Raw genomic sequence first — 26,693 nt, forward strand, 5'->3', positions numbered from 1 at the left:
CATAACAGCAAATATATGCGTACCTATGCGAGTTGACGTCCCAACAGACTCGTGTTATCACGATAAGAAAAAAAATCGTACAAATCAGTTGCGATGGGGGGGGGGGGGAAACACCGACAGTAGGTAAGGGGTACTAGGTGGTAGGTCTAGGTACATATGATACCGACGAAAAATTTTCAAATAGGTAAACCTTTTCCTCGGAAAGTTTAGGGGAAAAATTACCTAGGCTTTCCTCGATTCGAAAAAACATAGCATCGGATCATTCTATGTATGTATTAGTACATCTGATGAAGTACGACTAGTCGAGTACCTACCTACCTGTACCTACTTTCAGCAAAGGTACATGTTTCAAACTCCCTTTGCGAATAGTACTAATTATGACGCGACGAGTAAGAAAATAATAAAATAAAACGAATAAACGAAAAAGTATGATAAAAATTCCACTCGATATCGTAATAAATAATAGGTAGGTAGTTAAAAGTTGGCTACTAAATAACGCATATTCGCGTATTACTTATAGTGTTATTCTTATACGTATACAGAAATTAACACGACTCACATATCATATCTTGTGTAGATTTATAGAAATAGGTTCACCGTGAGGGCAAATTTTCTTTTGTAACATACACTGCGCCCAGTACTGCAGCAGCATCTTTACTTCGGTCGCTTCCTTCGGTACCGACTTTTGTTCGCACGCTTCTATCACTTTATTCTGAAACACCATCGAGTAATACATAGTATCTTTCGCAGTTGGCGTATAAGAATACCTATATATGTAGGTAGATAACGGTATTTCTAACCAAAAGTATTTTTTTAATCGCCTCGGGTCGACACTGTTCGAGATCTCTAAATTCCATCGCCAACTTCAACGTTTCCATAAAGTTGTCGATCACGTTGAATCCAGTTTCCGTCGCGATTTCGGTAATCAGCAGTTTGAACGAATCGTATTCTATAATCGAATACATATTTTAACGCAAATTTTGCGCCATAAGAAAAAAAAATTATAAAAGAAAAAGAAGCCCGATCGACGAAGCGACGCGACCCGACGCGACGTACCTTTTCGAATAACCGCTTTGAATCCATTCTTCGTTACTCTACAATCTGATATAATGGACACTGATTCGTCAGCGAAATCGTTGGTTTGTTCTAAAGTTGGAACAAAATTCCACAAATCTTCGCCGATAATTCTGCGGAAGCGAAAAATACCGAAATAATTAGGTAACCGTTCGATTCTAGGATTTTTAACTTTTAATAGTAAAAAAAATCTTACTGCGAAGAGATTTCAACCGGTTCGTCCAACTGCTTCAACGGTACACCGGAATTGCAAATGTAACGATGCAGTAACACGTTTTCTCGTAAATGACCAACATCCACGATGCCGACATCGTCGTTTAATTTAAACAGCCATCTCGTATCATTTTCCAACAGTCCTATTAAGGTAATCTTGTTTCCCGTCGAACGTTGGCTGTTAATAATTACGAAGACGACACATTTTATCGTACCACATAGAAATGTTAGAGAAATAGCGTAAATACCCGTAAATTACCACAGACGTCCGGGTAGTTTCATTTCTTCGAGGATTTTATTGGCTGAGATCGCCAGCGCCAACGTTTTCCTTTTAAACGTCTCCTTTATTTTAAAATCGGTAATCGATTTTTGCTTCATTTTAATAGAATCTTCCGCGTAATCTTTCTTCTTATCGTCACGAAATTCGCCCCAGCGATTGGCTAATTCTCTAGCTACCACCGCAAATGACGCGCCTGGTTTCTCTTTGATTACTGATTACACACGCGAAAATGAAAATGAAGTTTAGTCGTAGTACAATTCAACCAGCAAGTACCTACATATCTCAGTTTTTATCGTTAAAACGAAATGAATTTTTACTTTCAGATCGAACTCGATGAGCAAAATTTGAAAAACCAGCCAAGTCCTTACGTCCTTCTTCGCTACTCTCGATGGTATTCGCATCTTTATATTTAGCGCCACCTACACCACGAATCAGATCGAGAAAGAATTAACCACCAAGAATCTATCGATAGCATTCGAGATAAGTTTGTAGGTATGCATGTACAACTTACCATTGGAATTTGTATTATTTTCAGATTCGTTCTCAGCAGCTGCTCTACGATCAGAACTGTTCGAACCGTTGAATAGAATGACACCACCCTGCAGTACGGAATATTTGGACATAGAACAAAAATAACAAACGCATTACGTAGGTATCAGGTAATTAAAAGTAGTTCGCAGAAGACATCAGACATCACTTAAGCTTGGTAGGCGTTGGCGTATGTACTATGAACTTGAATAAAAAGTTGAGAGTCGGTGGCATGTACATACACAGAAAACGAATGCAAACTCACTTTCAACGGTTCGTCAGCAATAGTAACGTGTCCTTTGCTCCATTGGGACGGGGTAATAGAATCGGCGCTTAGTTCCAAATCGTTTGGTTTTTTTGCACCATCTTCTTTTGCAAAGATGGACCACAATGGTTTGTCGCAATTCGAATGATTTGATTTGGCAACGCTATTAATCGAATCGCATGCAACCAGCGGTCTGTTTTCTCTTTCCAAAGATGACCGTTCGACGTTCGCCTTCTCGTCGTTGTTGTTCAAACTGCCAGCTACTAACGATGATGATAATGTATTATCGCGTAAATTCGTACAAAAACTATTTGTTCGATGACCGTTCGAAATTCTCGAGCTATCGTTTTCCAGTAACAAATCAGTTCTCCGGGCTGACGTCGAGTTGAAAATACCGCGATTCGAATATGGAACTGATTTATCGTTTGAAGCGGAGCTCGAATCTGGGCGATTATTTAGATCAAAAGTACCGTCCTGTTTTTCATTCGTCGAGGTAGAAAGCGAAATTACAGGTTCAACCAGAAGCGGTAGATTAATATCGGCTAATTCTTTTACCGCTGTTTCGCTACTTGCGTTAGATTTTTCGATGATTATGCTTCGCATTTGCGAAACGCCTAGATCACCGTTGTCGGGCAGACTATCATTTTCCTCTTGTAGTCTGGGTTTCTTCGAGGGATTTAGCAGCTCATCATCATCGAGTAACAAAGATTTCATATCATTCCCGGTGGATTGTTCGTAAAAATGTCGCATTATCGTTTCTCTGACTCTTTTCAGTACTTCGTCCTGCGCAATTAATCGACAATAACAGACTAACCGTGACCGGATATTTCGGTAATGACTACGTTTTTAATTCGAGTACGTATTCTCGAAATACATACGTGATCTTTGATGAAAACTTTAGTTTTATTAGGTTCCAGGTTGACGTCCAACGATTCCGGTGGTAATTTCAACGATAACAAGGTCAACGGGCACTTATTAATCGGTAACGTGGAAGCGTATAAATGGCTCATCTCTTCGAATACCACCTAAAAAAGCAACACGATCAGAATACAACAGAAATGGCGGTGCTTCGAGTTCAGTATACTTAGTTAAGAATTGATAATAACCTTCTCGATTTTCTTATCTTTCACCGGACGTTGGTTAATATAAAACAAAACAGCTTCGTTGATGGGCTGTAGCAATACTGGCAAATTACAATCTCTATTCGCGATTAACATTTCAATGGATATCTGCCGATTATACAACGGAATCGAATCTAAGTATATCGAGTTAATTACTCGTATTTTCTTAAGCCGATTGGACAGGGCGAACTTACATTACCAAAACTACACTGCACATCCTTCAAATTTTTCAATACCGCACTCGGATAAACTTGCATCAAGGACTGTCTCACCGAATACACGGATGTTTTGTGCCAAATCAAACATTTATTATGAGCCAACGTTACTCGTAGTTTGGGATGTATGATGGACAAATGTTTCACTACTTTTTCTACTTTCTTCAACTCTTCGGCGGCTTTTCGAGTGCTTTCGTAAAATTGTCTTCTAACCGGAATGTTTTTAAACAAATTCGTGGCCGTAATAACAGTGCCTGAAAATATACGCACGAAGTAATTCGATAAGTTTGCGGAAACGCGATTACCCAACCCCATTAAGTAAATCTAGACTCTGACTCACCGATCATTTGATGAGAAGGTTTAACATCGCGAACTGTTCCGTTATTGTCGAAGATATAGGTTGACGCTACGTCATCGTGCTCAGTCTTAGTGGTAATTGAGAGCTGGGATACGGCGCACAAACTATGAAGAGCTTCGCCGCGAAATCCGTAGCTGTGCAGACGTTCTAGAAATATACATGCTCCCGTAACAAATGCTAACGAATATCAAATCCAACTAATTACAATGGCCTGTAAGTGCGTACCCAACTCGTCGAAATTACGAATTTTCGATGTATAATGAGGTAAACAAACGTAATTCATATCCTCGGTTCCGATCCCCGCGCCGTTGTCGCGTATTTCAATCTTATCCAATCCATTTCTTTCCTAATACAGTCAACGTGAAAGTTTGATTACTCGGTCAAGTCAAACTATACAACTTTTTAGAATGCAATTGGAACAAACGATTACCAGCTTAATATCGATCACCGTTGCTCCGGCATCGAGGGCATTTTCCAGCAGTTCTTTCACAGCAGACGAAATTGAATTGATGACTTGAGCACTACTGATTTGTTTGATAACTCCGTGAGGTAATTGCTGGATAGACATTGCTGCACTTCATATGAGGTGTTTCTTATGTGGTACGTATATCTACTCAATTCTCGAAACGAATTCACAGTGCTAAATTGAACAAAATTGAATAAATTAAACGCAATAATAATATATAAATATTCAAACATGAACCAAATCAAACCTTTCCGAGTGATGAGATGAAAAAAACCGCGGTGAACGCAAAAATGGAACAAACCAATGAACAGCGGCACGGATCAGGTGTTTTTTATCAATACACATAACTTTCACAGACTGTCGGTTAATGGAGTGGAATGGAACAATCGACCTATAAAAACACTTTTTTTTTTTTTTTAAAATAACGCCAACTTTGAAAGTTTGAACTTACTCCAAGTTTGATTTGAATTTTTAAAGACGTTTAAAGTTTCTGCTTTCTGAGAATGAATGAATTTACAGAATTAGATCATTAGAATGAATTGAATACCTAAGTACGAAAATCTTGAAAAGTGAATTCAAATTTGGAAAGCAAAGGGACTTTGTAATTTATTGTTCTTCGACTTGACTTGAAGCTCATCACTCATCAGGCTCTGCACTTGCTCTGTAGCGTTGTCTCTATGCAGCCTTGCAAGCCGTGAGGCCGCTCAAAAGTCAAAATGCTCAACGCAATTAATCAATTAATGATAGGTATCTACTCGTGAAGTAATTCTCATCTCAAACTTTGTTTGAATTGATTCGGATTTCGGGGTGAAACTCGGAGCCAAATTCATAGTCTTTTTTTCGATGATTCGCTTCTCAGTATTGAGAACTTCGTTTTACGAATTCAAAATTTTAAAACAGCCAAAAGCCTAGCACTCAGTTTCTGGAGTTTGGAGAAAATTGTTGAGCCTAGTCAAGACAAAAACAAATACCAATACGATAGCTCTTATTTAGAATAATTATTCATCAACAGAATCGTATACAGCACATAAAAGAAATACAATGAAGGGACAACAAGTAAACATTTTTTTTGGTGCATTACATAATTATGTAGATTATGTATCCATAAATAACCCCAATATGAGCAACCGCCATGAAATTTCAAATTACAAAATAATGTCACACGCAGTACACGACAAGAGTACTAAATGTAGGTAATCAATCGTCAATTTGAAATCAAAATATTCGCATAGAAATTACGTATGTACTTGTATATGTGTAAGTGCAGGAACTATGATCTGTATTGTAACACACTTAGTTTCACTAATGCGAGAATTGCAAACCTCTATACAGAGATCAAGAAAAGTTACATGGTAAATTGTTTAAGTACGCTGGTAAAAAATCATTCGATGAAGTTTGAATTCAACTTCAAATCTTGGCTTGGACACCATTAACAGAATCTTTGGGACCATCCTTCTCTTCACGATTGGATAGGCTTAAATTGAAGAATTCGTGATTATGATACGTGCTATACCTTGATTCATCTAGTTTCTGATTTGCCTCAGCAATGTCATCGTTGATTTGCTTCATCAATTCATCTAGAAGAGTACATATTACATAATGTAAAATTCAGCTGCATCAAATACCTACTTTATCGAAGAACTCTTTGGAGCAATTACTGATTTTTTCATACTTTGTTTTATTGGACGTACCTTTACTCGTGAAATTTAATTCCGGCCTTATGTAATCTAGTATTACAACTTTCAAAGTGGAGTCGTAAAAATCTTGAGGGAATTCGTGTAGTATATGAGTTTCCTTTATGAAAAATGGCAAACATATTAAAGACCTCGAAGTGTTACAAATTTACAAATCCATATGAACGCCGTTTCAATACTTACAATCGATCGTTTTACATTCTTATAAAACGGATTCCATCCTATACTCATAACCATTTTATATACAGGCCCTTCTTCCACTTGAGCCCAGCCAAAATAAACACCAGAGATAATCTCTTTAGGCAATAGTTTCTCTACATTGTCATCGAAATTGGCTAGAAAATATGAAAAAAGTCTCTTTAAAAAATTGATTCGATATTCCTCGATATAGAAAATGAATTAAAATTACCTGTAGGACATCCTAACTCTTTGGATCCTCTACCGAATCCTTTGCACACTTTCCCTTCCAAGAATAGGGGCAAGCCATTACTCATGATCCTCAGCTGTTCTTCATTTACAACTAAACACAGACCAAAATGAATTACACTAGTTGGTAACAAAGTGAAGAAAATTGTAGCATGAAAAGAAAAATTTAACAGCCATTGCATCGAGAAACAACTTATCATCTCATCTACACATCAACTTTAACAATTCACTTACAACAGATACGACTCCAAACTGAACGTCCGATCTGAAAGAAAGTTATTACTTAAATTAATTAATTGCTCCGAAAAAAAAGAACACGAACGAAAAAATTTCACACACGGCTTTCTCAGTCACACACAGGAACTGATAACGTCAAGTCGATGCTGATAACAGAAAAATTATTTTGATAAGAGAAGAGAATTGAATGACAATTTTCGTTGTTGTGCCGAAATCACGCACAATTAAAGAAAATTCAAATTGAAGAGGTTTTCACCGTTATGTTATACATCTTTACGTGGTATAGAAAATTATATTTGGTTAAACTCTGATCGTCTCTTCGTATGAACCGAATTTTCAGAAGAATTTCATTTGATTTGCGAGGTTCTCTGCGGTTCAACTTTACGCAAGATAAAGGTTATAGATAAATATTTTTCGTTTCGTAAATACTTCAACTTAATTTTTCTGTAAAAAAACGAACATCTATTAAAAAATGAGAATACTGCTATGTGCGCTATTATTTATCTTAGGTACGTAAAACCATTACCACGCTCTCGCATGATATTTATTTTGTTATCGTTGCAGGAATCAGAAAATTTCCTCTCTCGAGCTCGACCATGAGTGGCGAAGTTTTGGATCAGCTGAAAGATGTTGAAATCGACCCCAGTGGAAGATTCAAATATATTTTAATTGAAGTTATTGCATTTCTTTTTTTCTTTTTTTTTTCAACCAACCCGACAAAGTTGTCCCATATTATTAATTTGTAATACTTTCAGGTTGAAGACGAGAAAGGCAACAAAAAATTCATCGTAAGAGGAACTGCGCGATGCAATTATCACGGTAAGCACGAAAAACTGAATGTCTTTAAGCGATACCAATTAATGTTTGACGGTGTCTTAGTCAATTCATTTGTTATTTTTTCATTTTAGTGGAAATATATAACGAATTTTTGAATTCAACGTCAAATTTCCGAGACCGCTCGAGTGTTCCCGGTGGAGGAAGGATTTTTCATTCGCCGGAAAAGAAAACCATACACATATACAGCGAATCTCAAGTGAGTACATTTATGTAGGAGAATTGAGGAATACGTTGTGAGGTAGAGGTACCTGTGTCTTCCATTTCTCACGAGTGCGTTGTCTTTTCAGCAATTCGGAAAAGCTAATCATAAAGTAACGAAGAATCTACTGCAGAAGCATTACTCAGATTATAATATCGCGATCACGAGAGAAGAAGATGAACCTTTTGCTTAGACAATAAGAATTTGGCGTTCAATTCATATGGGAGGGATTTTCAGCTCAAATGATTCGAAGCAGTACTTGTACTTGCTACTTGTTTTTTAATTATTTTTACAAAACTATCTTTACAGTAAGATGTACGTACATGAAGTATTGACTGTTTTGTTGAATTGTCTATGACTTGATGGCTATTGTAATTGTAACCAGAAAAGCTGAGCAAGAGCAAATATACGAATACGTAAGTTTATAGCTTTGCTATAATTTTCATTTCGAATCGCGGCCAGTTAAAATTTGAGGCGTATGATTGTCTTCAAAGCAATCATGCCGATGCCGGCCGATATCTCTTTTCTTCTTTTTTGACGAGACATTTATCGTTGATATCTATTTCTATGGGAATTTCAATTAGTAGCGGCGCGGCGTGCTAAAGGGTTTCGATCGTGAGTTCGTGACTCAGAGAACTCATTTTTATTTCGTTCTTTCGTGGTTCACGTCGCACGTTGGTTTTCGGCGAAGCTTTTCAAAAAATTCAGAAAATCTTTTGAGCAAAATATCTTTTTTTCTCAAAAGTCAAAAGTTTATTCAGAAGATGACTTGAAAGAAAATACAGATTTACAGTGTGAACTGGAAGTAAAAAGGCAATAGCTGTGCCACTTACCAGTCATCATTCTCGTGTTTCGTATTTTCTTTTTTTTTTTCAGTTCCATTTCGTTACGGAAAAAAAAAGAGTACGTTGTTTCAGCAAATATCATTATTCTATGTAATAAATGCATCATATTTCACTCGAATACTTTTCTCGTGAATAAAACGTGAAATAAAAAAATAGACCCACAGGTTGTTTTGTTTATTCTATCCAGCCATCAAAATCAAATCCGAAGCGACGGTGTTATCAATTATTTTGTTTACCAATACCAATAATTCTGTTATCAAACCATCCGCATCCGCTCGTGACTCGTTCGCCAACTGTGTCTGTTTCGCGAATAAATCGAAAATTTCAAGCCGGGAGGTTTATATTTCATCATTTTACGTGTCGATGTGGATTGAGTAGAAATTGAAAAAGAGAACATTCGCGAGCAGGAATTACCGCGCTGCTATATTTTTTCCATGTTTCGGTGTTTAATGGTGTCACAATGAGTGGTAACTTATCGGAAGATGTTTTGAAAATCGTGAACGATAACGAACAAGTAGACACGGTTCGTATTTCGAGTATTCTCGGCGAAGATCACCAAAAAGTAGTGGGAATCGTGAAAAGTCTGCAAGTATTAGACGACTTGGTGGTCGTAGAACCGCTAACCCATACACAATGGATATTGACTGCGGAGGGTGCTGAAGTAGCGAAAAACGGTAGCTACGAAGTATTAATATTCAACGCTGTTCCCAGCGGCGGTATCGCGCAAGCTGAACTCATGAAAACTGTACCAAACGCCAAGATCGGTTTCAGCAAAGCCATGTCGAAAGGTTGGATAAGCATCGATAAAAGCACCAACACGGTCGTACGCAAAGTGGAAGTGGATTCGGTGGAAGACGAGGTGCAGCGGCATTTGCAACAGCTAAACGCCAACGAAGATTCTATTCCTGCCAAGTGTAAGCAAGATTACAGTAAAAGAAAACTGATTCGAGAGGTGATAACGAAAAGTTTCCTGCTGAAAAAAGGTTCGAAATTTAGCACGTCGATTAGCAAGCTCGAAACCGAGCTGACGCCCGAAATGATAGCGGACGGCTCTTGGAAAAACGTTAAATTCAAAGCGTACAATTTCGACGCTTTAGGTCAAATATCTCAAAGCGGTAATCTTCATCCTGTGATGAAAGTACGGTCCGAATTTCGCCAAATATTTTTGGAAATGGGATTTACCGAAATGCCGACCAATAATTACGTGGAGAATTCGTTCTGGAATTTCGACGCTCTGTTTCAACCGCAACAACATCCGGCGAGAGACGCTCACGATACGTTTTTCCTGAAAGATCCGTCAACGTCGGACGACATGCCGTCGGAGTATCTGCAAAAAGTGAAAACCGTCCACAGCGAAGGAGGCTACGGCTCCGTAGGATACAAGTACAATTGGTCCGTCGACGAAGCTAGAAAAAATTTACTTCGCACTCATACGACGGCGGTCAGCGCTCGTATGCTGTATAAGCTAGTCGACGGCCGAGAATTCAAACCCGTCAAGTATTTTAGTATAGATCGCGTATTTCGTAACGAAACTTTGGACGCGACGCATTTGGCCGAATTTTTCCAAGTCGAAGGAGTAGTCGCCGATTATAACTTGACGTTGGGCAATCTCATCGGTATTTTACACGAATTTTTCAAAAAATTGGGCATCGAAGAGTTGAAATTCAAACCGGCGTATAATCCGTACACCGAACCGAGTATGGAGATATTTTGTTATCATCGCGGTCTGCAGAAATGGATCGAAGTCGGCAATTCCGGTATGTTCCGGCCCGAGATGCTGTTACCAATGGGCTTACCTAAGAATGTGAATGTAATCGCGTGGGGTCTTTCGTTGGAGAGGCCGACGATGGTGAAATACGGCATTAACAACATTCGAGATATGGTCGGACCAAAAATCAATCTTCAAATCGTAAACGATAGTCCTATTTGTCGTTTTTAATTCTAATAAAATGTACGTAATTTTTTTTTTTCAATTTTTATTTTTTCGATAACAACATTTATTTCTGGTATAAGAGTACAAAAAACAATAACAAAAATAAGCGAGTAATTACTAGAAAAGTAGGTAATAATAGGTTGATAAATTGGTACCAAGTACGTAATATCGAAGCACCAACTGCAGTCAACACGATCTGCTGGACTCGTACACGCGTATGACGCGTAAAATCTACAAATTTCGTACAATTTGCGGGAAAAAAGTGAAAGATAAATTGGGCTCGTAGGTAGTCAACTAGTCACTCGACGAATCAAATGTTAGAAAATATTTGCGGCGCAAATACAAATTAAAATCGTGAAAATACTGAATTTCGCGGCGGCGTAACTATCGCTCGTAAGAGTCGCTTCGTTTCTCGTATTGTTACCGAGTAAAGTTGAAAAATCATTTTGTTCGGAAGAATTGGCGAAAGACGATGGTAACGCGTCCACGTCCGTATCGTTGCATAAGATTCTCGCCAAAAACTTGCGTCTGAATTCGCTCAAATGCATACCGTTGTAATTTTTGCAAGAATTATGCTCGATTATCGCGTCGAAATTGGTCTCGTCGTTTAATAAACCGGGGAATACTTCTTTCACCTTTAGTATGCTGGTCTTTCGCGGAGTACAATCGCACATAATTTTATTTTTGACGAAGTATATCTTATCTAACCTGGAATTGAGTATGAATCCGCCTAAGTCGACGTCGTGAATCAAATTATTCATGAAATTGATCTTTTTGTCATTCGTCAACTCGACGTTTTTAAGCAAGAGAGACGGCAACGACTCGAAGTCGTTGTAAACTATGTTTATTTTATTCGACTTGAATTGGAAACTTTCCGGGGAAATGCCAGCTCCGAATGTACTTCGAATGATGTCGATACTGTCGTTGGCAATTACCGTAATGCCGGTCGCTCTGATCACGTTTATACTCGAATCGACTATTTCAAATTTCGAGACTTGCAACGAGATACCATCAGACTGAATGTCGTCAATCTGCAACATGCAACCAAATCCAATAAAAAATACATACTATACTCGTATATAGCCATAGGTACATGCGTATTACGATGAGCAATAGCGTGGGTAGTTGTGAAAAACCAAAATACATACATCCCATAAGTAATGATAATAATAATACATAATAATATGATGATGGTGATTGTGATGGTGTTGGTGATGGTGACTCACCTTGCAATTTGCAAATTTAATCCAAGGCTTCGTATTATTCGATGAAATTACAAGAGATCCGGAAGTTATATTACCAATAGTGACGTTTTGAAAGCTAAGCTTTTCCAGATTTTTGGCGTCTCGAAAAGAGTCTTCGGCTAGTTCAGATAGAACGGAATTTCTAATTTCTATGTTGGCCAAATTCGATTGCCCTTGAAAACCGTCAACTATTAATTCGTCGACATCCTCCACGTTCAAATTCACAGCGTAGGGAAATACTCCGGAATTCAGGTGAAATAACTTCATGAGCTTGATTTGAACCGATTTCAACTTTTTCGATTTTGGAAAACCGTTCGGGGGAAACGATACGAAATTACACGTCGAAATATTGAGCATTTTTGTGTTGGCCAACGTCTCGCCGTCTTCATCTTTCAGAATGAGCACCTGAAAAGAAAAATGCGTGCAAATTATGAAATGACCAGTCAAGAAGAGGCACCTCTAGCTATACATTAGGTATGCCAACTTGGAAGGGAGAGTGCGGAATTACTCGAAAATGCGAATATAAATCCGGTGAACCAGAACTAACGTATAAGTACCCATGTTCCAGAGTAGAGTCGAACGTACCTATCTAGTATCTATACATATATTTGCCAGCATTTCTTTCGAGTCGAATGCATAAAAGCTGCGTTAAAAGTTAGTGTATCTACAAGTATACATACGAGTATTGAATATTGATATACCTACATATATCCATCTGACGAGTACCTGGCTTGTATCTGTAACACCTCAGCTATGTAGGATAAGAATATAACTAATCATAAAAGACACAAGCCTATTCGGATCTATGCCCAACAGATGTGTCGATTGATAAACGTGTACCGCTCAGTATGTACATTGCATACGTATGTAGATAGGCACTAGGCAGGTAGAGGTACATAGGTACTGGGCAATGGGCAGTGGGCACGGTAGGCCCGACCGAATAACTTAGACGTATAAATGATAAAGTTTTAATCAAATCAAGTCGCGTGTTTCAAGCTGACTATAACAACCAAAGATATGACTAGAATCAAAAATAGCCCTGGAAATATTCCAGTAAGTTTTCGAGCGCGATTATACGAAAACATTGAACCTTGAACGATTGCTGCGGTGACATTAACGGCGCGGCGCGGCGCGGGTTCCATTTGATTTGATCTTTTCGAAATAACATCTTCGCTACATGTACTCGACGCGACGTATCTGCGATGGCGATGCGATGATACACGTAGCAATTTTTTTTTATCGAAACATAACTCGAGCCTACGCTAGACTTTCATCCATCCCGCTTGTAAGAGCATTTTTACAATTAAATATATTATGTAGGTAGGTAAGAGTACAACTAGAACAGCGACTGAAGCCATGTTAGAAAGAGCAAGATTTACGGCCGGTGCGGCCCCGCGTAGTAATTTTGAAGAAAGATTTGTGTGTTTTTCTCGGTTCGTCATTCGCAACAAGGCTGTACGTGTGTACGTGTGTACGTGTACACTGTACGCTATACAGCACTCGCAAGACCAGGGCTAATGTAAGCTATCAATCTGAATCCAAATTACCCGAGTAGTCTACCGTTGATTTCTACCTACCCTATAGGTAGGTACACAGTATACTCGTACACTACGCACACATTCACAGGTACAAATAAATAAGGAATAGGAAGTATGTAGAATATGATGTACAGCAACAGAACATAAATTTATTGCGCCTATCGTACTTCTACTCGTACTTATCCCCGCGTTCTTTGTAGGCACATATGCATTGTAACGTACGTCTACGTACATACACATATTAACTATACCTATACGAGTACATACGAGTAAGTATATGCGCTCGCTTAAGAACAGCCCGCGCAGCACTATAGGTAGCTGTTATATAGGTAGGTACCTATTCGACATTCGCCCTGTTTCTTTAATTTCATTCTTTCGTTTTAAATCTACCGGCATCGTCTTCACCTCCGAATATACACGCGATCGCGAGTTGTTTTAATTAACCAAAAAACTAAACGCGTAATGTACACATCTAATGTTATAAACAAAAACCAGCTCGTGAAAACACTTCTCAAACACGCGGTTACCACTAGTTAGCATGTAACACGTGGTGGCGGCATAACACGGGTATAATAGCCAAGTTATCGGTGGGTTCTCGATTGACAAATTTTTAATGAAAGGTATAACCAGTATACGTAATGTTTTGACCAAGAATTTGAAAAAAAAATTGAAAAAAATTGCGTAGAACATAAGGGTACCTACGAATCCGATGCTTTGCTTATTTGACCTTTGAAGTTGATGCGATATTATCTGCGCTCGCAAAATAATCAAATGAATTTGAAAAAGTACCTACCTAAAACTGATCTCCGAAATTTATCTCGTATATATTTGTAGGTCTCGGTACTTACGGAGATCGAAAACCGTCGAGCCTTTTTTGTGCATTTTTTTGTTATTTCACGTAGGTATCAAGTTGTGAATGCCCAACTGCAGACAAATCGATATCGATTGAGTGAACATAATATTAGACAATATAAAAGCTATAGTAGGTACGTCAATTCCAAGACATTATCATTAATATCTGCTGCTTATGCCTGAATCGATTGATTTACGAGTAGATTAACTTGGGTACTTATCTACTCTAGTTTTTAATAGGTATAGGTATACCTACGTATGTTGCAACTAAGGCTGAACTGAGAGTCTGAGACTAAGTATTAGAAAAATAATAAATTCGCCGAATATAAGGACAGTAAAAGTTGAAATTTTCAACCATATACCTAATCTAAATACGTACGTAGGCATGGTATTTAAAAAGATCTTAAGATAGGTAAGTATGTACTTGGATATTGGAAAAAATAGGAAACTAAAAATTATCTGTTAGGTAATTTTTGGTATAGCCTATTTGACCACCACGTCGCCGTAAAGAGAGAAAGAAAGAATTTAGGTAAATATTTGTAGATTTAGAGAAAAATAATAAATTACAAAGGTACGTACAAATGGATCAAAAATAATTAGATACCTGTATCGTATCTACTTACTTTACTTTTCTTGCAATTACAGTTGACGTACGATGGTTCGGCATAGGATGGAATGCATTCGCAGATATCGCAAAGATTTCTATTCTGAGTTGACGAATTTTGGATGAAAAATACGGCAAAAAACCCGATAACACAACAAAAATTCGCTCCCAACATTATTAAAAAAAAAAAAAAAAAAAAAAAAAGTTGAAATAAAATAAGACGAAGGAAAAATATGAAAAATATGAAATAAAAAAACGGCTCAAATTCGCCAGATCACTCGAAATGACCAGAAAATTAAAACGAAAACATAGGGTAGGTAAAAATTGCTCGAATAATGATCACGATCACGTTGTGCTCCGATTGATGAAAATTAAGTGAACGACGAGACGCAACGAGTTGGCGAATGGCGATTGACAGACAGAAGCACGATGCGACGCCTAGGTAGGTAAGCCAGTAAGAGTTTACTGAACAGCCACAGCCACAGCCTAGCGGTGCTAGTGCCAGTGCTAGTAATTTTAGGTTGCTCCATTTCAGTCTTCAACATCTTTTGCACGATGGTAGGGTGGCCGGTGGATCGAAGAAGAACGTGTGCCCTTAAAGTTGCACTTTGTTCGCGCGATGAGAGGGGTCGATTTGAAGTGTCACCCTGCGATATAATTTAATTTTTAATTTTTATTAAAATACTGTACGGAGCCCGAGGGAAATGCACCAATACACGCGTACCTGCTCGTAAGTCGTAATTTGGTAAAATGCGATGGAAATAGAATTTTAATCGCTATTCGCTGTAAGAGCGCGAGGTACTCGTATCGTTAGAAAAGGACATACATTTACATACTAGTCACTGGTCCGTGGAGAAAAATTGGACAAGTACGGCTACAAATCGTCGGCTCGGCTCGATGGCAAGTTTGATACTTCGTATGTGACTTTTTTTCAGAAATGAAGTTTTTACATCATTGGATTCGTTTTTAGTAAGACAAATCGCCAAAGATACGAGAAAAAAAAATTGAAAAAAAAAGTCACGTAGGTACGAGTTATGTGTACCTACATATGAAATTTGCCACCGACGAAATCAAAAACAAAACGTATAGGTACCTAGGTACTTAGTTATTATACACAGACATACAGACAATATTGCTCTCAAGTTTCAAGTGCAGATCTAAATTTCGTAATACCTATTACCTATACCGGTTGCGAGTATAGTTACCTACTCGTATTAATCTTCTGCGATGTGGATCGCGTATGGTAGGTACAGCTCTAAAACGATGAGTAATACCTATCTCCTTACTCCGTCACTCTAGTCATATGGCAAAGGATGTAGAATATTGTCGGCGAAAGGTAAACACATAAGCAGGGTGAACTAGTCCCTGTAATTTGTACATGTCATCTGAGGTCTATAGGTATGTAGATGTACCGAGTACAGTGTTGTTGCAGCTGTCGCTGACTTTCACGATGCAATTCCACAGAAACAGAACGAATGGCCTGGGATTGCGTGATGCGTGCGCGTTGACTCGCCAAGTCGCGAGAATCGTATTTTCAGTTTCGATCTGTTCAATTTTTTTTTTGTAAATATGGTTTTCGATGTAATATGCCTAAATTACGATTTGTAAATGGCAAGGACCGGAACTAGGTTAGTAATTGGAAAATGGAACGTCCGATTGTCGATAACTCGAGGTGTTGTTGTCGCGGCATCGGTGTTTTCCGAAATACTTATGCACTGAACAGTGGGGGCCAGGGGGTTCCTGACTCCTGCATAATAATACTCGTACTACTAACAGAATAAACAATAAAATACATATAAGCGTACACGAATTAACATGTATAGATAAATGTAATATGTAATATATACTCGTACCTACCTAGACCTACACGCTTATAAGAACACGCCGCCGCCGCCGCCGCGCTTGATAAAGACTCGTATGTTTGTTACTCACTTCCCGTCCAACTCGAGAGCATCCTTTACGAGGTTGTTTCGATTCGAGGAAAGATACCTACACGCTCTGGGTCATTTGTATCTCGTAGATACGAGATACGCGTACGACGTTATCTACTCGTATGCGATGCTAGACGAACACAGATTTCAGATAATACAAGTAGGTACGTAAAAAAAATCCAACGCCTATGTAACCTACTCCGCAGATGATGTACATACATTACTCGTATGTATACCGAAAGTGACAGCAACGTCAATACCTACTTCATAAAGGTTTAAAAGGTACCTAAACCTACGTAGACCTATACGTATACGTAGGTATATGTAGTTGGCACCCTGTCGGCTGATCGATCTCTGGGGGCCTAGCAAACAAAAAGGGATGTTAATGTACTTACTAAAACAACTTTGCAACGCAAAAAGCAACTGCATCTCTTGCAAAATGACTTCCCTGAAAAAATGGCCTCATTTTTGTATCGAAAGGAAGCGAACAAGACCTCAAAAGAGATGATTACAAACGCATTTATGTATACCTATAGGTACAACTCGTCAACTACATTTTGAGCTGCCAAAGTTAATTTATCGAATTTTTGGAAATGACGGAAATAGCGTAAGTATTTGATAGGTACCTGGTACATACATATAAATTTCCTACGAAAAGGGGTCATCTGAAACTCGCCCCCCCCCCCTACCGAATTGATTGTACCAGTTTTCGAATAGAACTAAATTCTAGCCCAATCGAGGTTATCGAGTTATACGTAAAATTAAGTACCTTAGTACCTCTACCTACCCTTCCAGAAAAATTTTAGTTCTGGATGTACCCCTGCAAAAGAGATCTTAAATGCTAAGTATATGTTTTGGAATTAGACTGAGAGGCTGGGTAAGGGTTTTAGAGTGAAATAGCGACGATTTGATCAAATATGCTCTCTTTTTGAGGACCCAAATCACCCCTTCAAAGGCATTTTCGGAACTCTAATACCACTTCCGACTTCTGAGTAACTTTCAACGCAAAGTAAAGGTCTTGGCTGAATTTGGTGAAAGGCTATAGGTGGATAAGTATGGTGAATTTGCCCCCGAGAGCTTCAGGGTTGATATTTGCATGGAAGGTTGGTACCCTTGAGAACCTTCCGACACGAAAGTTTCAGACCCCCAGACCCCCCCGTTTTTGAGAAACCCCCCCTTTTCTAAAATTACAATAAAAAATTTTTTCTCAGCCCCATGTGAATCGATTTTTTTAATTTTTTGGTATGTTGTAAACATCCATAAGAGGCATCCCCACAAAAAATTTCAACCCCCTCCCCCCATATTTTCCCCTCAAAATGGCGTTTTTTAGTTTTGTTTGTCCGTTTTAGCAATGATCATGATTCGGCACAAAAATGCGAATAGCATTTTTAAATGTATTTTTGACTCCTACAAAACATATATTTTTTTCAAAAAAAAATTTTTGGTGGGCCGTGGTCAAAAATGGAAAAAACCAACAGAGGGGGTTAAAAATGGATTCTGGTGTAAATCATTGTTTTTGGTAAACAAGGTGTCGTTTCCATATGAATCGAACCCCCCGAACACGAATATGACGCCCAATCTTATGCTACCCTCATCCACACCCCTCCAGCGCCTCTGCCCCCTTCTCAATTTTTACTATATCAAAAGTTCAGCCATTTTCGTAATATTGGTGTCGTTTCCAAATGAATCGAACCCCCCGAACACGAATATGACGTCCAATCTTATGCTACCCTCATCCACACCCCTCCAGCGCCTCTGCCCCCTTCTCAATTTTTACTATATCAAAAGTTGAGCTATTTTCGTAATGTTGGTATTGTTTCCATATGGATCGAACCCCCCGAACACGAATATGAATTCCATTTTTTTGCTACCCTCATCCACACCCCTCCCCAGTGCGTCTGCCCCCAACTCAATTTTCACTATATTGAAAGTTCAGATATTTTCATAATGTTGGTGTCGGTTCTATATGAGTCGAACACCCCGAACACGAATATGAAGTCCAATTTAGCTCTACTCTCATCCATCGCCTTTCAGGCTACAGCCAGCTCGACAATGTTTATTATTTGAAATGCTAAACCTATTTTCATAATGCTGGGTGTCATTTTGGCACGAATGGAAACCTCGAAACTTGAATGTTAAAGTTTGAACCTTGCGATGGTCATTGTTTTACGAGTTTTCAACCTTCGCGAAACATACTTTTAAAAGTAACAACAACCCGAGTAATTATTTGTAGAAGATTGATCAGAGTTGGTGAAAACATTTATGGTTTAGGTGGGGGCGGAGGCACTGTATAGGGTTGTGGTTGAGGTTAGCATAAAATTGGACTTCATATTCGTATTCGGGGTGTTAGATTCATATGGAAACGACACCAACATTTTGAAAATATCTGAACTTTCAATATATGGTGAAAATTGAGTTGGGGCAGAGGCACTCGAGGGGTGTGGATGAGAGTAGCATAAAATTGAACGTCATATTCGTGTTCGGAGTGTTCGACTCATATGGAACCAATACCAACATTACGAAAATAATCTGAACTTTCAATATAGTGAAAATTGAGTTGAGGGCAGACGCACTGTGGAGGGGTGTGGATGAGGGTAGCAAAAAATTGGAATTCATATTCGTGTTCGGAGGGTTCGATTCATATGAAAACGATACCAACATTATGAAAATAGCTCAATATTTAATATAGTAGGAATTGAGGTGGGGGCAGAGGCGCTGGAGGGGTGTGGATGAGGGTAGCATAAGATTGGACGTCATATTCGTGTTCGGGGGGTTCGATTCATTTGGAAACGACACCAATATTACGAAAATGGCTGAACTTTTGATATAGTAAAAATTGAGAAGGGGGCAGAGGCGCTGGAGGGGTGTGGATGAGGGTAGCATAAGATTGGACGTCATATTCGTGTTCGGGGGGTTCGATTCATATGGAAACGACACCTTGTTTACCAAAAACAATGATTTACACCAGAATCCATTTTTAACCCCCTCTGTTGGTTTTTTCCATTTTTGACCACGGCCCACCAAAAATTTTTTTTTGAAAAAAATATATGTTTTGTAGGAGTCAAAAATACATTTAAAAATGCTATTCGCATTTTTGTGCCGAATCATGATCATTGCTAAAACGGACAAACAAAACTAAAAAACGCCATTTTGAGGGGAAAATATGGGGGGAGGGGGTTGAAATTTTTTGTGGGGATGCCTCTTATGGATGTTTACAACATACCAAAAAATTAAAAAAATCGATTCACATGGGGCTGAGAAAAAATTTTTTATTGTAATTTTAGAAAAGGGGGGGTTTCTCAAAAACGGGGGGGGGGTCTGGGGGTCTGAAACTTTCGTGACGGAAGGTTCTCAAGGGTACCAACCTTCCATGCAAATATCAACCCTGAAGCTCTCGGGGGCAAATTCACCATACTTATCCACCTATAGCCTTTCTTGGACGCAGGCACGCAGTTTTCTTTCTCGCGATCCTGCCTACTGGTTATATTTTGTATTCGCATTCGTACTCGTAATTCGTATTGGTTCCACGCATGTCTACGTACTTTTAGACTTACTTATATACTTACTTATAGGTACTTCAACTGTGCTCAAGTTCCGGCATATAATTGCTTGCGGCCGCGGCCGCGGCACAGCGGCGACAGAGCTAGACAACTCACCTTTGGCGTTGGTACCGCTGCAGCTGTGTCGGCAATTCAAATATACGAGACGAGTAGACACTTACACATCATATCAGGTACGACCGTACGAGTAATAGGCGCATACAGGCAAATACGTCACGTCGCACACGTATCACGGACATACTCGTACGAACGAGTATGGCACATCAAACAGCGACACTCATTTTGAATTTGATCCGATGTTACGTAGATACTTAGGTACTCGTCAATCGTCATTGTAGGCTATCATGCACTACATAAGTTTAGGTAGGTACCTACGTCCTACATACGAGTACAGAGGTACCCAATACCCATGCTATACCTATAATAAAGGGACGAGGCTACGGGGAGACGACAAACGAAGGGCCAGTAAGAAACTTGCAGACAGCTTTCAAGTTAGGCAGGTACAGGATACACATAGAGCATACCTATGTAGACTAATAAGTAGGTAAGTATAATCAAATCAATCACGCGAGAATTTTCCAAGTTGAAAACGACTGAAATCAATATAAATGCCGAAATGCATTTGAATTTCGAATGAAAGTGTAATTTTACAAACACGAAGCGTACTTATGCAGTTACAGCTATAGGTGCAGGCGACCAGCTGCAAAAATAAATATGACAACGAGTAACGAGTCGATGACTTTGATTAATTAGGTAGCCTAGATGGGTGATGTCATGATATTGTTTTGTGGCACTGTATTCTGGTACTTATGTTTAAACGAAGATGCGTGAGATGGTAAAGTACGTACTAACTTATGTACATCGAATAAAATTAAATACCCGATACCCGAAGGTATTAAGTATTTGGTCGAGGTAAAACAAAACAACAAATAACAACGACGATAAAAATAATTATAATAATCATAACGCGTATCAATACGACGAAGTACGTGCGCTCGTGCTCGTGCTCGTGCTCGTGCTCGTACGAGTAGAATGGCTCGACGGCTAAGGCTACGGCTACCGCATATTTTCGCGGTCTCGCGCCTATCTCGCGACGGGTGCCAGTGCATTGGAGACGAGTAGTCGGCTAAAAACAAACGATAGGTACGAGTAAAATATTGGATACCTATAGCCCATTCAAAGAGGTGAAAGGAAGCGATTCATCATTCTATCGAGTCGGCCATTTTATAATAGGTACGCAAGTAAGTACCTATACCAACGATGTAGAAGTTAGCAGTGGAATGGTACCTAGTACCGTACCTACCGGTATGATACCTACGAACGATTAACATTCAAAAAAATCTTACGTCAATATCGAGCGTATAGCGTATACCCATAGCCATCTACTCGCTCTCAGCACTTTAGGTAGAAAGGTATACTAATCCAAACCGTAGGCAATATTCTCAGGTGCAAAGTAAAACATTGTCAGTTGTCATCCTCCTTCAATTGCCTACACTCGCAAGCAGAACAAGGCAATTGCAGAAGTACCTAGTGACGGTGACGTCAATAATTCTGGTATTGCAGATTGCTGAAATGCTGACTTGGCTGTTTATTCGGAATCGCATTTCGTTATCGCCAACCTTTGCCCATTCAAAAATCTCGCTCATTCTCGGATAACGATGGCCGATGCTTTGGATTCTACATAGGTCGGTCTTTTGCCAAAATTTGCACAGCCATGTACAAAAGAGTGGGTACCTAACTGGGAAATTGCCCAAGTCCACTTTGCTTTTGTCGTTCAAAAGCCAATAAAATGTAGATATCTACTCGTATAATTCGGTATCTGCAGTACCTATCGCTGATTTAGCACAGGCACAGCATAGCACAGTACAGTGTACTTATGTACCCATACAAATTAGATTCAACTTTACCACGTGTATTAGAACATGACAAAAAATTTTCAAGCTAAACACGTAGGTAAAGGTATTCGTATAAAAGCCTAAAATGTGTTGACCGCCGAAGACGAAATAACAATTAGGTAAACCGTAGCGCAGCGTCCGAGTCAATTCGCTTTCGGTTCGACTTTTTTGCGAGTCCGAGCCAGTGCTGTGCATCAGAATCTGTAGGGTCATTGTTGTAAACCGCGAAACTGCAATCCGCAATCCAATATCCACGTACGATGTAGGTACATAATGCAGCATATAGCCTATAGGTACTCGTATGTACATTTCGCGATTACGAGTTCGAGGCACGTGGGTATTCGCCGCCAGCCGGCCAGCGCCATGTCGTCGTACTTGGACTTGCTACGAGTACTCGTATTCGCTAAAATGGATACTCAAATAAGTTAAATTATGTACGAGTATGTACTTGCACTTTTGTAATGATACGAGTATACAGAGTACATATTTTATACGGTGGCGATGCCGCGCGACCCGACTTTACTCTCGAGCCTATTAATTTTTCGCTTGATTTACGATTTTATCGCCGCTCGCGACCGTTTTTTTCTTTCATTTTCTTTGTCACCGCAGCAAAATAATTTACCGTGAAATAATCTACAAAATACGACATATCACGTGTGAAAATACACGCTCGTCCGTGCAGTAACAACGCAGCCCGGCCGTAATTAAAAGTAGCCTAAACTGCCTAAAATAGGTACGTATTGGCTGGAATTGCGACCGCATCGGCATTGGCATAGACGATGTAGGCTTATTACTTAATACAGTCGCAGTCGCAGTCGCAGTTGCCACCGCCCAAACCACCGCTATTTGGGCAGTGCCTACTGCCTGGTGAGTAACTCTGCAGACTTTATCTAGGTACCTTCCAACCAACCAACTACGAGTAACTAACTGCCTATCTATACCTAGGTAGGTATCTACGTATATCTACATCTACATTTATATCTACAGTGCAGCAGTTTTCGCCTTTAATTGAAGGGCGTAAAGTTTCAAAATTAATCCGCTAATCTAATCCATGTTATCGTTGAACAATCGCAGCTCGCATGCGACATATGTAGACACTAGACACTCGCATATTTCATTCACATCCAATGTGACCAAGTACATAGTTGTACCTAACCTTACTGACGGCATTGCCGATTTATCGCCCCATCCAATCGAACAGGTACCGTGTATCGGACAGCTTCTTGTGGCGTTTACCTACTCGCAACAGTAAGAAGTGGTCACTTAAACAACGATATTTATATATTTAGGTGCATAAATCAAAAGTTGACAATTTTTTTCCTTCAAAATTCCCTATGTTTGTAACATGATTCCGGGTGGGGGGGGGGCAGGGGCAACGATGATCAATTTTTTCGTCGCAATGAAAAAGGTATCGAAATTTTTGAAAACACACAATGCTTTCTATCGAAAATAAATCCAATCCGAGGATTGGAATATTGACGCATTAAAATTCAAAATGGGTTTGATTTTTCTCATTTTTTGAGAACTTGGTTTCCAGTTGTTGGGGAAGAGAGTTCAAATTTTCAGACGCGTAATATATTTTTTATGAATCAACAGCTTTATTAGGAAGCTGGAGTACGATTCATTTCCATTTTCAAATGTCCAAGTGCCTTGCCAAATTATTTCAAAGAGGATTGTGTTTTGTTTCTGTTTCAAGTTGCGTTTTGTTTTTATTTGCACTAAGTAAGCGCATTAACTGGATATTTATCTGTAGTAAAGAGATCTTACGTCGAGTTAATTGAGATTGGCGCTCAGTATTGTTTAAATGCAAGTACCATAGCGCGGCAGCGCGTGTCTAAATGTTTAATTTACCGCAAATTTTCATTAGACCCTGTGCCTTCCGTATAGTAGTACATGCTTTAGTTATGTTGAGGTATTACCTAGTAGATACACTATACGTATACAGTCTGTTCAATGTTCTTGTACAATATGTATGTAATGCACGTAATTGAAATACGCATATAGGTAGGTAGGTAGGTATATGAATGCTGTTCATTTCCAAATGGTATTTTTCAACATTCTGCCAAAGTTTACAGAAATTTCATCAGTTTCTGAGAATTTGCAATGATATAGGTAGGTATGGTACCCGATAGTTTTCCCCCTTTCTTTTTCGTCATTTTAATACAATATCTACCTATTTTCAACACTGTGTAATGCAATTTTTACGGGTTTTAGTCAAATTAAGTATACAGAAATGTCATCATTGTCATCAGTTTCTGGTAATTTATAGGAAGTGATTCTGAATTATTTTCACTAGAGGGTATTTAAAAAAGGCTACAACGATGTCTCGTGCAAATTATGCTTAACTGCGCCAAATTTTAGTCTACTAAAATTTCATTTTTTTTTTTTGTTTCTTTTTTGTATTTTCCTGCCAATCTGACACGTTTTTAACGATTTTTCATTTTTGCCATGATATAGTAGATAATAAAATTAAACTTTCATTAGTTTTTAGCGACTTGGTGTTTTTAATGATTATACTAATGTTTGTCAAGCGGATATTTCAACGACGTTTTATGCATTTTTTGTCGGTTTTCTGGAATTTTGCAGAAATTTCACGAGTTTTTGCAGAATTTTGCAGAGATTTTATTTCAATCACCTCACTTGGATTTTTTTCCATTTTAACGCGATTCGCACGTCGAACTGACGTTCGTCCGTCTTTTCTTATTGCTGCTAGAAGCGGCAAGATTGTCAATGAGCGGAGCCACGCCGCGCCGTTTGCATCGTCAAAAACGTGATACGATTCTTAAAAACCTAACCACAACCAAAGGTACGAGTATGAGTAGTAGGGCACTATAACAGGGGGTATGCTGGTCAGCCATTTTCTTGCGAGACTATCCTACTTAGCATAGAAACTCCGTAAGAACGCATACAATTTTTCGTGTGAAAAATGCAATTTTTTCGATAGTTCGCGAGTTCGGGTGATCTGTTGTGTAGTCTCAAATTAAAGATAATGAAATTCTCTATCGATTGATGTTAAAATTTCATCATTTCGCGTAAAAATAACGATTTTATGAAGACTTCTATTTTACGGATTTTTGCATACTACGTACGTCATCTTTAAACTAAAAATTCTCGAAATTTTCAGTGGACACATGCATGTTTCAAAGTACCAAAATGTTCGGAATCTCATCCTCTTTAAAATGAGCTATTAGCGAAAGCTCTAGATGCAACTGTTTGAAAATTCTCGAAGTTTAAAGTTGCGAAAACAAGCTGCAAGCGGTAAGTATTGAACTTCTAACTAAAATTACTCAAAATTTCGAGTGGACACGTAGGTATTTTAATACATCAAAATGTTCGTAAATTTATCCTCTTTAAAATGCTTCTTTACCGAAAGCTCTACCTTCAACCGTTCAAAAGTTTTCGAAGATTAAAGTTGCGGAAAGTGGTCAAATTGTGTTATCTCTGTTATCAGTGAGTGATGTTTTGATCAGTAACCACTTTCTGCAACTTTAATCTTCGAAAACTTTTGAACGGTTGAAGGTAGAGCTTTCGGTAAAGAAGCATTTTAAAGAGGATAAATTTACGAACATTTTGATGTATTAAAATACCTACGTGTCCACTCGAAATTTTGAGTAATTTTAGTTAGAAGTTCAATACTTACCGCTTGCAGCTTGTTTTCGCAACTTTAAACTTCGAGAATTTTCAAACAGTTGCATCTAGAGCTTTCGCTAATAGCTCATTTTAAAGAGGATGAGATTCCGAACATTTTGGTACTTTGAAACATGCATGTGTCCACTGAAAATTTCGAGAATTTTTAGTTTAAAGATGACGTACGTAGTATGCAAAAATCCGTAAAATAGAAGTCTTCATAAAATCGTTATTTTTACGCGAAATGATGAAATTTTAACATCAATCGATAGAGAATTTCATTATCTTTAATTTGAGACTACACAACAGATCACCCGAACTCGCGAACTATCGAAAAAATTGCATTTTTCACACGAAAAATTGTATGCGTTCTTACGGAGTTTCTATGCTAAGTAGGATAGTCTCGCAAGAAAATGGCTGACCAGCATACCCCCTGTTATAGTGCCCTAATGAGTAGAAGCGTTAACGCAGCACCGGCGCGCGGCGCTAAAGCTAGAGGGAGAAATTGAATATTTTTCAAACAAAAACCTGCACATTAAAGATCATCATACTATGTACTCGTACGAGTAGAACACTATTACTCACTACTCGTCATTAATTTGTTGAATATTATATGTACATGTACGTAGGTAGGTAATATGCAAATTTGCGTAGGTACGCGTGGCTGCTCAAATATTAATCTTCTCGAAGACTCGGAATTATTTCTCGATTACGAATACTGTAGCCAGCTTTACATTGTTCTGTCGATGCA

At 38.7% G+C, this 26,693-nt stretch overlaps 5 protein-coding genes across 8 annotated transcripts; 2 read left to right on the top strand and 3 right to left on the bottom strand.

Moving 5' to 3' along the window:
- Positions 1-427: 427 nt before the first annotated feature.
- On the bottom strand, positions 428-4,884 carry LOC135841435 (PMS1 protein homolog 1-like). The gene is made up of 15 exons (XM_065358394.1): positions 4,768-4,884; positions 4,485-4,694; positions 4,280-4,400; positions 4,037-4,201; positions 3,676-3,950; positions 3,467-3,589; positions 3,239-3,385; positions 2,361-3,143; positions 2,079-2,166; positions 1,885-1,986; positions 1,547-1,778; positions 1,271-1,465; positions 1,057-1,187; positions 801-949; positions 428-712 (listed from the first exon to the last, which is right to left on the bottom strand). Exons 2-15 carry the CDS (start codon positions 4,620-4,622, stop codon positions 563-565), a joined length of 2,799 nt encoding a protein of 932 aa, XP_065214466.1. The 5' UTR covers positions 4,623-4,694; positions 4,768-4,884; the 3' UTR covers positions 428-562.
- A 604-nt stretch (positions 4,885-5,488) lies between these two features.
- Positions 5,489-7,027, bottom strand: Rfk (Riboflavin kinase). 2 transcript variants are annotated; one of them, XM_065358400.1, is made up of 5 exons: positions 6,875-7,027; positions 6,624-6,734; positions 6,398-6,549; positions 6,212-6,314; positions 5,489-6,097 (listed from the first exon to the last, which is right to left on the bottom strand). In XM_065358400.1, the coding sequence occupies exons 2-5, from the start codon at positions 6,706-6,708 to the stop codon at positions 5,928-5,930; spliced, it is 510 nt and encodes a 169-aa protein (XP_065214472.1). In that variant the 5' UTR covers positions 6,709-6,734; positions 6,875-7,027; the 3' UTR covers positions 5,489-5,927. The 2 variants fall into 2 exon arrangements, with proteins under 2 accessions (XP_065214472.1, XP_065214471.1); XM_065358399.1 differs by having other exon boundaries at positions 6,624-6,990.
- A 25-nt stretch (positions 7,028-7,052) lies between these two features.
- On the top strand, positions 7,053-8,340 carry LOC135841441 (sex-regulated protein janus-A-like). Of its 3 annotated transcripts, none has more exons than XM_065358402.1 (5): positions 7,053-7,273; positions 7,442-7,551; positions 7,633-7,696; positions 7,786-7,910; positions 8,002-8,340. In XM_065358402.1, exons 1-5 carry the CDS (start codon positions 7,201-7,203, stop codon positions 8,104-8,106), a joined length of 477 nt encoding a protein of 158 aa, XP_065214474.1. In that variant the 5' UTR covers positions 7,053-7,200; the 3' UTR covers positions 8,107-8,340. The 3 variants fall into 3 exon arrangements, with proteins under 3 accessions (XP_065214474.1, XP_065214475.1, XP_065214476.1); XM_065358403.1 differs by having other exon boundaries at positions 7,251-7,386; XM_065358404.1 differs by lacking the exon at positions 7,053-7,273 and adding an exon at positions 7,279-7,365.
- A 657-nt stretch (positions 8,341-8,997) lies between these two features.
- alpha-PheRS (phenylalanine--tRNA ligase alpha subunit) lies at positions 8,998-10,721 on the top strand. Its single transcript, XM_065358396.1, has one exon. The coding sequence runs from the start codon at positions 9,219-9,221 to the stop codon at positions 10,695-10,697; it is 1,479 nt and encodes a 492-aa protein (XP_065214468.1). The 5' UTR covers positions 8,998-9,218; the 3' UTR covers positions 10,698-10,721.
- On the bottom strand, positions 10,333-15,862 carry LOC135841438 (uncharacterized). The gene is made up of 3 exons (XM_065358397.1): positions 14,949-15,862; positions 11,918-12,340; positions 10,333-11,722 (listed from the first exon to the last, which is right to left on the bottom strand). The coding sequence occupies exons 1-3, from the start codon at positions 15,102-15,104 to the stop codon at positions 11,009-11,011; spliced, it is 1,293 nt and encodes a 430-aa protein (XP_065214469.1). The 5' UTR covers positions 15,105-15,862; the 3' UTR covers positions 10,333-11,008.
- Between the last annotated feature and the right edge of the window lie 10,831 nt (positions 15,863-26,693).

This window comes from Planococcus citri, chromosome 3, assembly GCF_950023065.1.
Source record: "Planococcus citri chromosome 3, ihPlaCitr1.1, whole genome shotgun sequence".
NCBI lineage: Eukaryota > Metazoa > Arthropoda > Insecta > Hemiptera > Pseudococcidae > Planococcus > Planococcus citri.

Excerpts from the sequence above, each read along its gene's own strand:
- LOC135841438 (XM_065358397.1), bottom strand. The coding sequence starts at position 15,104 with ATGTTGGGAGCGAATTTTTGTTGTGTTATCGGGTTTTTTGCCGTATTT. Across the intron at positions 12,341-14,948 it reads GTAATTGCAAGAAAAGTAAA|GTGCTCATTCTGAAAGATGA; the intron begins GTAAGTAGATAC and ends TTTTCTTTTCAG. Across the intron at positions 11,723-11,917 it reads TTAAATTTGCAAATTGCAAG|ATTGACGACATTCAGTCTGA; the intron begins GTGAGTCACCAT and ends TGCATGTTGCAG.
- alpha-PheRS (XM_065358396.1), top strand. The coding sequence starts at position 9,219 with ATGAGTGGTAACTTATCGGAAGATGTTTTGAAAATCGTGAACGATAAC.
- LOC135841435 (XM_065358394.1), bottom strand. The coding sequence starts at position 4,622 with ATGTCTATCCAGCAATTACCTCACGGAGTTATCAAACAAATCAGTAGT. Across the intron at positions 3,144-3,238 it reads AAGTTTTCATCAAAGATCAC|GACGAAGTACTGAAAAGAGT; the intron begins GTATGTATTTCG and ends TTAATTGCGCAG. Across the intron at positions 1,987-2,078 it reads AAATAATACAAATTCCAATG|GTGGCGCTAAATATAAAGAT; the intron begins GTAAGTTGTACA and ends TTCGTGGTGTAG.
- Rfk (XM_065358399.1), bottom strand. The coding sequence starts at position 6,840 with ATGATAAGTTGTTTCTCGATGCAATGGCTGTTAAATTTTTCTTTTCAT. Across the intron at positions 6,550-6,623 it reads AGAGTTAGGATGTCCTACAG|CCAATTTCGATGACAATGTA; the intron begins GTAATTTTAATT and ends CATATTTTCTAG. Across the intron at positions 6,315-6,397 it reads AGAATGTAAAACGATCGATT|GAAACTCATATACTACACGA; the intron begins GTAAGTATTGAA and ends TTTTTCATAAAG.
- LOC135841441 (XM_065358402.1), top strand. The coding sequence starts at position 7,201 with ATGAACCGAATTTTCAGAAGAATTTCATTTGATTTGCGAGGTTCTCTG. Across the intron at positions 7,697-7,785 it reads TGCGCGATGCAATTATCACG|TGGAAATATATAACGAATTT; the intron begins GTAAGCACGAAA and ends TTTTCATTTTAG. Across the intron at positions 7,911-8,001 it reads ACATATACAGCGAATCTCAA|CAATTCGGAAAAGCTAATCA; the intron begins GTGAGTACATTT and ends TTGTCTTTTCAG.